This window comes from Nematolebias whitei, chromosome 15, assembly GCF_014905685.2.
Source record: "Nematolebias whitei isolate Nwh7 chromosome 15, NemWhi1, whole genome shotgun sequence".
Taxonomy (NCBI): domain Eukaryota; kingdom Metazoa; phylum Chordata; class Actinopteri; order Cyprinodontiformes; family Rivulidae; genus Nematolebias; species Nematolebias whitei.
This window is the reverse complement of record NC_056512.1, coordinates 3,518,148-3,529,529: the sequence shown is the minus strand read 5'-3', so window position 1 is coordinate 3,529,529 and position 11,382 is coordinate 3,518,148. Positions and strand designations below refer to the sequence as shown.

At 46.2% G+C, this 11,382-nt stretch overlaps 1 protein-coding gene across 1 annotated transcript in view; it reads right to left on the bottom strand.

Annotated features, from left to right (window-relative positions):
* Positions 1–6,838, bottom strand: part of LOC119421940 (cytochrome b561) — a 112,508-nt gene extending 105,670 nt beyond the window's left edge. The window contains exon 1 of the mRNA XM_037689302.1: positions 6,625–6,838. Coding sequence (XP_037545230.1) covers positions 6,625–6,838 — 214 coding nt within the window. The remainder of the gene's footprint in view (positions 1–6,624) is intronic.
* Between the last annotated feature and the right edge of the window lie 4,544 nt (positions 6,839–11,382).

Here is an 11,382-nt window from a genome sequence, read left to right as displayed (position 1 = left end):
TATGCTTTTCAACATGTCATGTGTGGTAATCAACAGTTAGTAAACAAGATGAATCAGTCTCAATCAGTAATATTCTGTTGGCTTGTTTAGCAAATCGTGCCAAGTTTATTAATCAGAAACAGATCAGCAAATCAAGTGTACATGTTTTGATGTTAAATTTTGATTCTGTTAAATAAATGACCACATTTATTCTGATGGGTCAAAGATGAATTACGTCTCATGTCACTGATTAAAACTCCACTCTCAAGTTATCTTGGTCACATGGAAGAAATTTAACTCGAAAAAGAAAGAATCTGTGTTAATTAAACAATTAATATTCTTTGTGCTTGAACTAGCTTTAAGAATAATTAATTAGTAGTGGAGCTAACAGCTAGCTCACTACACATTGAACCGTCCCTATCTGACCCCTGTTACCTGATCAGCATGATAGTGTGTCCAGTGACCGAAGACATGTTGGTGTAACTTGCTTTCCAACATTGATAGTTTTGGATGGAGCATGTGGGCGTTGCGATGTGGCGAAGTAAGACGTAACACCGTCGCCATACGTTTGGCTCAGATTTGCACAGATTTTAACTGAGATGCACAAAAATCAGTATGATCGATCATTATCCACCCCTTGAACAGGAATCTATGATAATTGGCCAATAGCTTCCACAGCACCCTCTAGAATATTTTAAAACCTAAGCCCCAAGACATTTTTGGACTGATATTTCTGAAACTCGGTGAACATCTGTATCTTCTCAGGACATATGAAAAATTTTCTTGGAGCCCTGGTCCAAAATCAACAGGAAGTTAGCCATTTTGGGTCAAAGGGTCATTTTGGGGCGTTTTGAATTGCAAATTTTAACAAACTCCTTCTAAGGATTTTGAGCGATTGCTTTCAAACTTGGTTGATATGCCCTTAAGACATTGGGAAGTAATAATTTTCAAAAGCTTGCGTTTTCGTATATGTTAAAGGGGCGTGGCCAAGCCTCAAAATTGTGCTTCACACTGTAAATTTCCAAACACTATCACTTTCACATTGAAAGACCGAAATGCACCAAACTTGGCTCGAGTCATCCCTGTTGGATGCCCGACGATCCTCTGTGGTCATATTCGGATGTCATAAAAGTCCCGCCCCCCTCAGAACAGGAAGTCACTTTTTTTTTTTACTTGGAATGGTCCTTCTCTGACACCCTTGACCTAATGAAGATGATCCTGTGTTAGAAGACACATAACAAGTTGGTGTGACGTACTTTAAATTATACACTGTTTTCAAAGGAGGATGTGGGTGTGGCGGCATGACAAATTCAGAAGTGATGCTGTTGCAATATGTTTGGCTATAAATTCCACAGATTGGAGCCGAGGTGCACCAAAATAAGTATGATCGATCATTATCCACACTTTGAAGAGGAATCCATAATAAATGGCCAATAGACTCCACAGCACACCTTATATTATTCCCACAGTTATATCTCAGTTATACATCATCCAATCTGAACCAGATTTATTGTACGTCATAAGTGAGCACTTTTACACACATTGGTATTGTTGTTTAACACTACACTCCAGAACGCCCCCTACATTATTCCAACAGTTATACGTTAGTGATGCATCATCTGATCTTCACCTGATTTTTTGTGCTTTGTCCGTGAATACTTGTAGACACATTGGTATTGTTGATTCATGACATCACTTAAGCCCCACCTACTCAGAGGAAAAAAAACTGTTGATTATTGGATGACTCTTCCAGCTTCGCCCTGTGTAAGATATTAGACTGAAACTTTGTTTACTAACTGTTGATTACCACACATGACATGTTGAAAAGCATTAAAAAACTGCTCGTCAAACATTCGCCACAAAACAGCAAGTCACAATAACTCCTGTCTGGAAGGTCGGATTTCGCCTATACTTGTAAGACCTGAAGCTGGACAAGTACTGACATGGACGGAAGGTGATGTTGAAGATTCGGGAAATGTGCCCCATGGTGAATGTGTGCGGGATTGGCACAAGAGCGTTCGCGATGGCGACCGGGTGGACTAGCTGGAGCTCCCGCGGTCGCAATAAGGCCGGAGCAGCGCTTTGCTGCGAGGGCCTACAATGCTGCTTGCAGCTTTAATTTGTTTTTTGTTTTTTGCATGTCCAGGAGGCCAGACTTAACTTTTTTAGATTTTTCTACCTGGGTTATTGAGCATGCATCAGGATGTAATGGAAAAGCCGACGTCATCTCCAACACAACTCCTTGTATGCAGCACCTCCAGGCAGGCAGCCAATCACCGCTCCACTCCTCAAGGTCTTCCTCCAGCCGTGCACCTTGGCATTAATTTCACAATTAGGAATGGCACATACATACAGAAACATACATCGGCAGTCGTAACACTCAGTCAACAACAGAAAAATCAGATCTTGCCCCAACTCCTCCATCATCAGCTGTAAATTAACAATCTGTGTTGGTTTTGATTGATGTGACGTGGACTTAACTGAGAGGAGCTTATTAGGGTTCATCCCCTGCAGTTCTCTTTTGAATATTAAATGTCCGCGAGTAAAAGAGCATATAATAGCATCAACGAGATATGACGTCTTACATCTTGTTGATGTTTAACCAGGCCTTAAGTTGTTAGTGCTACTGTCAAGCAAGAGAAAGCATGTGCTCCAGCATCAACGTGTGGCATGGGGGCTGCATAGCTGGAGAGAGAAAAGCTCTGCAGAGTGGTGAAGGCTGCACAGAAGTCTACTGGAGTCAGCCTCCCCACCTATACAGACATCTACACCTCCAGATGCAGGAAGAGGGCCTCCTGCATCATGAAGGACCCCACTCACCCAGCGCACACACTTTTTGCCCCACTCCCCTCAGGCAGGAGTTTGAGGAGCATTAAGTTTAGAACCACTATACTGAGGAACAGCTTCTACCCTGAAGCTGTTAGACTCATAAATCCCTAACCAGGAAAATCACTGTTAATAAAAGAAAGAAAAATCACTGTAATGCCACTTTAATTGGTGATATGTGACTTATCTGTGCTGCCGATTATCCATGCTGCTGATTTCTTGCCTTTAAGCTGCTGTATTTATACATATCTGCTCCCTTCGTCAGGGGTCGCCACAGCGAACAGTCGCACAAAGACTTAAAAATTATTTTTATGCTAGATTCCTTTCCTGACACAACCACAGACCACCGAGCTACCACAGCCCTCTGTGTGGAGCAGAGAGCTGCTATCTAGGGAGCCCGAGGGAGCAGATGCGTGTGTGTGTGTGTGTGTGTGTGTGTGTAAGGGCCTTGCTCAAGGGCCCATCCATCCATCCATCCATCCATCCATTTTCTTTACCCGTTTATTCCATTTTGGGTCATGGGGGGTCGCTGGTGCCCATGTCCAGCAATCACTGTGCGAGGGGCGGGGTACACCCTGGACAGGTCGCAAGTCCATCACAGGGCCACATAGAGACAACAAGACAAACAACCATTCACTCTCTCATTCACACCTAGGGACAATTTAGAGTTACCAATCAGCCTAACATGCATGTTTTTGGTCTGTGGGAGGAAACCGGAGCACCCGGAGAAAACCCACGCATGCACGGAGAGAACATGCAAACTCCACCCAGAAAGACCCCTGGACCGGGGTTTGAACCAAGGACCTGCTCACTGAGAGGCAGCAGCTCTACCAGTTGTGCCACCATGCTGCCCCCTCAAGGGCCCAGAGTGCAGCAAATGAGGGTGGAGAGAGGTGTGGGTGCTTTTCCTATCCCACTTATATTTTGATGTTGTCAGTACTGGAAGTTTTCATTCAATATTTATTTACACAGGTTAGCCTCATTGAGCCACGAAGACTCATTTACAAGAGAGACCTGAAGTTGAACCAACAATCTTCCGATCACAGGTTCACCTTCTCTAACCTCTATGCCACCACGACCAGCTGTTCAGGCTGCCGTTTAATATAATGTATTATTTTACATTATTAGTGTTTAGTATATATCTTAGATCTTTTTAAACTGTTTCTTTTTATACTTTATGTTTTTGCTATTTTTCGGTATAACTGGGTACAAAATTTCATACCACCTCATGTATCACATATGATTGAATGACAATAAAGAACCTTGAACCTTGAACACTAATGAACTGTTCACAAAGTTCAGAGACAAAAGCTGTGGAAAAGTACAGATCAGGGTTGGGGTATGAAAAGTATCCCAGAATGCTGAATGTCCCACGGAGCTTCAATAATAATGACACCACATCAGACTTGTCAAGAGAGGTTCATCCACCAAGTCTCATGGAGCAGGTAAGGAGGACTTACATCAAAGACTTATCAAAGAGACCACAGTGGGCACTGATGGTGTTGGAACATGGAGAGTCTGTCTGAAGGACCATAAGAAGCTGCTCAGAGCTGAGCTTTATGGAAGAGTGGCAGTTTTATCCCCAAACATGTAGGAGAAGGTGCTGTAGTCAGATGAGATGAAATACCTGACAATACCATTTACACAGCAAAGCACGGTAGTGACTGTATCATGCCGTAGGGATGTTTTTTTTATTTTCCGGTACTGGAAATAGGTCAAAGCTGAACAAATGGATGGACACAGAGAAATTCTTGAACTTTTTTAGGTCTTCCTGTGACTTGAGACAAAGAGAGAGGTCCATTTTCCAGCAGAACATTGACAGTGAAGACACAACTGAAGGACTCTCCGCTCTTAAGAAGAACCAGGTAAAGGTCCTGGAATGGTCCGGTTAAAGTCCAAACCTCAGTACAAATGTAAATATCTGGTTTGATTTAAAGACTGTTGGACACAAAAGCAGTTCCATCCAAAATGAAGGTGCTGGAGACATTTGAACATAATGGACAAAAGGTCCAGAGAACTGAAACTGGACCAGAAAAGACCTGAGAAAAGACCTGCATCTGGAGGTGTAGATGTCTGTGATGGTGGGGAGACTGACTCTAACATCTTCTGTGCAGCCTTCACCACTCTCTGCAAAGCTTTTCTTTCTGCAGCTGTGCAGCCTCCATGCCACAAGTTGATGCTGGAGCACAGGATGCTCTCCACTGCACACCTGTAGAAGGAGGTGAGGACTGAGCTTCCCAGACCAGCTCGTCTCAGCTGCCTGAGGAAGTAGAGTCTCTGATGAGCTTTCTTCATCAGGCTGGTGGTGTTGTTGCTCCAGCTGACGTTGTCATTCAGGTTCACACCCAAGTACTTGTAGCTGGAGACCACCTCCACCGCAGATCCTCCTATATTTGGGGGTGGGGGGTAGGTGTGATTCACCAACAGAAAGGACTGGAGCTGCAACAGTGAAGCCATCTACAAGAAGGGACAGAGCAGATTGTACTTCTTGAGGAAACATTGAAGTCCTTCAATGTTTGCAGCAAGATGCTGTATATCTTCTATAAGTCTGTTGTAGAGAGCGCTCTCTCTTCTGCCATCATCTGCTGGGGGAGCAGCACCAGAGCAAGTGACTTAAAAAAGATCAGCAAGCTCATAAAGAAGGATGGCTCTGTTCTGGGGACTCCTTTGGAGATGGCTGTATAAAGAAGGATTCTTCATAAAATGAATAACATTATAGACAACCCTGAGCATCCTCTTCATCAGACTGTCATACAACAACAGTGTCTTCAGTCAGAGGTTTCTTCAGATCTGCTGTAGGACAGACCGCTACAAGAGATCCTTCCAGCCCACAGCCATCAGCATCTAGAACAACTCTTTAATGAAACCAGGATGATGAGTTACAACATTTAATTTTCCTCTGGGATTAATAAAGTATTTTTGAATTGAACTGAATTGAAAAATTGAATTAAATTCCAACAAAATCAGTCAGTTATTCCTCAGGGTGGACCAGCCTCTGTCTGAGCACCCTGTTAGGTTTGCAATGTTGGATACAATGGATGTTGTGTTTGGAGAAATTTCCGAGTTTATCAGAAACTCCAGCTGCCGTGGTCCCACAGAGCCCCAGGCCAGCTGCCGTGGTCCCACAGAGCCCCAGGCCAGCTGCCCCAGCAGCTCCCCAGATCTCCACGTCTCCGGAGGGTCCGACGCTCTCCAAGTCTCCAGAGGGGTCGGCGCTCTCCAAGTCTCCAGAGGGGTCGGCGCTCTCCAAGTCTCCAGAGGGGTCGGCGCTCTCCAAGTCTCCAGAGGGGTCGGCGCTCTCCAAGTCTCCAGAGGGGTCGGCGCTCTCCAAGCCTCCAGAGGGGTCGGCGCTCTCCAAGCCTCCAGAGGGGTCGGCGCTCTCCAAGCCTCCAGAGGGGTCGGCGCTCCCCAAGCCTCCAGAGGGGTCGGCGCTCCCCAAGCCTCCAGAGGGGTCGGCGCTCTGCACGTCTCCAGAGGGGCCGGCGCTTTCTACTACCACAGAAGATTCCCCTCCTACCACAGAAGAGTCGACTCCTCGGCCCTCCACGTCGACCGCACCAGCTCCTCGGTCCTCCACGTCGGCAGCGATGGCCTCCAAGACATCCACGTCGGCTGCGGCTCCCCTCCAGGCCTCCACGTCGGCTGCGGCTCCCCTCCAGGCCTCCACGTCGGCTGCGGCTCCCCTCCAGGCCTCCACGTCGGCTGCGGCTCCCCTCCAGACCTCCATGTCTCCAGAGGGGCCGGCGCTCTCCCCTACCGCAGAAGATTTGCCACCTACCGCAGAAGATTTGCCGCCTACCGCAAAGGCTCCACAATCACCCATGTCGGCTTCAGCAGCTCCACGGCCCTCCATGTCTGCTGCAGCTGACCCACGGCCCTCCATGTCTGCTGCAGCTGACCCACGGCCCTCCATGTCGGCCAAAGCGGCCTCCAGGACCCCCATGTCGGCCAAAGCGGCCTCCAGGACCCCCATGTCGGCAGAGACTGCTTCTAGGACCCCCATGTCGGCAGAGACTGCTTCCAGGACCCCCATGTCGGCTGCAACGGCCTCCAGGACCCCCATGTCGGCTGCAACGGTTCCCAGGACATCCATGTGGGCTGCAGCTCTGATCCTCCTGCCTGGTGCAGCACTGGTCCTGGTCTTACCTTTGATCTGGCCCCAGCAAGGCTTACACGGCCATCTGACCTGGACTTTGCCACTTTTTGGACAGTGGCCAGGTCGTCCACCAGAGTTTTGGGGCTTCTCTGGAGGTCCCTTCAGACCTCCAACCTGCCTTTTTGCCCACCTCCAGTGCCCCCTCCACCCGCCCGGTCCTTGTTAGTTCTTTCTCTTTGGTGGTCCGTCAGGATGCCGGACCTTAAAGGGGGGGCTATGTCACGCTCAGCGGCCCCCGCTGCCCCCCCATCTGTCTAAGCCTCTGTTCCTCATATCACAGCCCCTGTTTTAAGATCATTCACGTTTTTTCCTGCCTCAGTTTCTGTTTATTTCATCCTGTTTGGTCCTGCACTGCCTATCACCCATTTTCTGCTCCTGTCACTCTCTCTCAGCAATCTGCACTCATCTGCTGCACCCTGTCTCTGCAATCACCACTCACCTGCCACACCTGTTCAGCTCACTACTTAAGCTCCACTCTCACTCTCCTCAGTGCCAGATTATTGAAAGCCTCACAGCCAGTAAATTATCCAGCATTCGCTTGTTCCTAGTTTCTTTGTTTTTGACCACAGCTTCCCTCTTGACTCCTCGCTTTGTCTTTGCCCCTGTCTGGATACCACGCTCTCGGCCTACAAAGTTCAACCTCGCTCTCCTCTTCGACCATGACTACGGATCATCCTTTTGCCTGTTCACACAGCTCCTGGCTCTCGACCCCTGCTACGTCCCTGGATTCTGTTTCCTGCCCAGCCCTCCAACGTTCTCTGTCTCAGCCCTGCTCCTGCCACAGAAGGTTAGTGACGTGCACACCACCTCTCTCAGCTTCCAGAACCTTTTTGCAGTCACTAACCTGTCTGTCTTCATAGATTGGACCAGAACTAAGGCTCGGATCCTTCCCAGACAAACGCCTTTAATAAATAAAACCTTTTATTTTAATGTCCTGAGTCAGGTCTTGTGCTGATCCATACAGACTCGTTACAAGAGGCCTAGTTCACTACGAATGTAAAACTTTACACTTCCTGTTGTCAGGGGGCATGACTTAAGTGATGTCATGATTTGACCATTCAGTCGTGCAGGGGACCGGATGTGGATCAGTCACTGAAGGTTTGAAGTCTCAGACATCTAAAAAAGTTTAATCTGGTCCTCTGGACATCCAAAAAAAAAATCCGTAGAAACATTTCGTCTTTCATCCGAAAGACTTCCTCAGTCTGAGGTGCTGTATTCAGCTCAATCTTATAAATAGCATCGTCTCACAGTGGATCATCCAGTTTGCTGCTATCAAGGATGTGAACATCTTCATCCCTGAAGGAGTGACCACTGGCCTGGAGATGAGTGTAGACAGTAAAGGAGGCCATCTTTGTGAAAAGAAACCGTCCATCATTAAACAGGAGTGGAGGCCTCCGTGTTCAACTGTACCCCTCTTACAATGCTGTTATTGCTAGTATCACTCAGCCCCCTGTGAATAACAAACAGCCATCAGTGTGCTAATGATCCATTGTTAGGCTGATGGTCCTTTTTGATTATGTGAGCAGCTGGTTTTGGCTGTCAGCAGCAAACTGGTTGATCCACAGCGAGAGGGTACTATTTATAAGACTGAGCTGAATACAGCACCTCAGACTGAGGAAGTCTTTCGGATGAAAGATGAAACGTTTCTACAATTTTTAGGTCCGAGCAGCGAAGCGCTGCGAAGGCCTATTGTAATTGCTCGGTTCATTAGGCCCGAGTAATTTTTTCGTGAAATGATTTGGCCTTTTGGGGGCCTTAACATATCCCAAAACTCACTAAATTTGGCAGACTCATAAGGACTGGAAAGAATTATGTATTTTAAGGGTGTCGCAAAAATCGCAACAGAAACGGCTCAAGAGCACCACCTGGAAATTTTCTAAATAACCTACACCTTAACCTTAGTTTGTCGTAGAAGCATGAAATTTGGTAAGCTTGTCCATTTCCCCAAAATGCACAGAAAACCCTCTGGCATCAACATTGTACATAAACAGGAAGGTGGCCATTTTGGAATGCCGTCCCAAATTTCACATCTTTTTGGCAGTTTACGGCCTCTGCATTTGAACAAACTCCTCCTAAGGATTTTGCTCAATCGGTTTCAAACTTGGCCATTTTGTTCAAAAGGCATAGGGACGAAGTTTTCTAAACGGTGCGTTTCGGAGCACGCTCAGGGGGTGAGGCCAGACTTCAAAGTTTGACATCTCGCCATGAAAAACAAAAGGCTAATAGCTCTTACAAGAAACCTGTCTGAGACATCAAACCTTCAGAGACTGATCCACATCCAGTCCCCTGCAAGACTGAATGGTCAAATCATGACAACACTTAAGCCACGACCCCTGACAACAGGAAATGTAAAGTTTTATGTTGAATGGTCCTTATCTGACCCCTGTGACGTAATCAGCATGAAAGTGTGTCCAGTGACCGAAGACATGTGATGTAACTTGCTTTCCAACACTGACAGTTTTGGGTGGAACATGTGGACGGTGCGGTGTGACGAAGTAAGACATAACGCCGTCGCCATACGTTTGGCTCTAAATTCCACAGATTTGAACTGAGGTGCACCAAAATCAGTGATCGATCATTATCCACCCCTTGAACAGGAATCTATGATAAGTGGCCGATGGTATCCATAGCGCCCCCTAGAATATTTTAAAACCTCAGCTCCAAGCCAATTTATAACAAATAATTCTGAAACTCGGCAAACATCTGTATCTTCTCGGGATCTATGAAAAAGTCTCTTGGAGCCCTGGTCCAAACTCAACAGGAAGTCAGCCATTTTGGGTCAAAGGGTCATTTTTGGGCGTTTTTAATTTTCAAATTTTAACTAACTCCTCCTAGGGATTTTGAAGGCTTGCCTTCAAACTTGGTTAATATGCCCTTAAAACATTGAGGAGTAAACCTTATCAAAAGCTTGCATTTTTGTATATGTTAAAGGGGTGTGGCCAGGCATCAAAGTTGCTATTCACGCTGTTAATTTACAAATACTATAACTTTTACATTGAAAGACCGAAATGCACCAAACTTGGCAAGAGTCATCCCTGTTGGATGCCTGACGATCCTCTGTGATCATATTCTGAGGTAAGAAAAGCCCCACCCCCTCAGAACAGGAAGCCACTTTTTTTACTTTGAATGCTTCCTCTCTGACACCCTTGACCTAATCAGGATAATCCTGTGGTAGAAGACATATAACAAGTTGGTCTGACTTGATTTAAATTACAAACAGTTTTAGCTGGAGGATGTGGGTGTGGCAGCGTGACGAATTAAGAAGTGAAGCCGTTGCAATACGTTTGGCTCTAAATTGCACAGATTTGAGCAGAGATGAACCAAAATCACTATGATCAATCATTATCCATCCCTTGAACAGGAATCCATGATAAGTGGCCAATAGCCTCCACAGCACCCACTACATTATTCCTACAGTTTTATCTCAGTGACACATCATCTGATATGCACCAGATTTATCGTGCGTCATCAGTGAGCACTTGTAGACACATTGATAATGTGGTTTAACATATGACTCCAGTGCGCCCCATAGATTATTCCAACAGTTATATCTCAGTGATACATCATCCGATCTGGACCTGATTTTTTGTGCTTCATCATTGAGCACTTGTAGACACATTAGTAATGTTGAGTCATGACATCACTAAGGTCGTTTTCACACTAGATAGTCCGGTAGACTCGGTTCGGTTCAGGACCAATATTCATGAGCTTTGGTTTACATTTGAGCTGGTGAGTTTGCATTCACACTGCACTGTGCAGTCGAGTCAACCAGTTGAACCAACCTATTCCCCCGCTCGCCTGTGGGGGCACTGCACCAAGAACTACTGAAAGAAACGACACAAAAACCTCTGAAGACACGTCTGCTTCTTCTGTAAATAAAAATAAAAATGAAGTGGCATCAAGTTTTAGCAGTTTTAGGAGTTATATTTTGTCATGTTTTAAAAATGGACTTAGCATGAGCAGAAGATGAGACAGAAGACCATGGAGAATATTGTTTTTCCACACAAGGCAGCTGACGGCTCCATATAAGGTCAGAGCAATGCGTGTTTGTTTACCCTGTGGAGCGGGGTCTGGTCTGTTTGCATTCACACTGTACTGGAACCGCGCTGGAGTTCTCTTCTACCGGACCGAGACCTAGGTTTTAGCCTGGGCCAGAGTTCGCCTTTTTGTTTTCCGTGACAGAGTTCGATGGCGCGTTCACACCTCCCTAAACGAGCCGGACTTTCAAGGAAAACGAGCTAGAGTTCGATTAAAGCGGACTAAACAGGGCTAGTGAGAATGCACCCTTAATCTCCACCCACACATAAATAAAAAACTGTTGATTAATGGATGACTCTTCCAGCGTCGCACTGTGTAAGATATTAGACTGAAACTTTGTTTACTAACTGTTGATTACCACACATGACATGTTGAAAAGCATA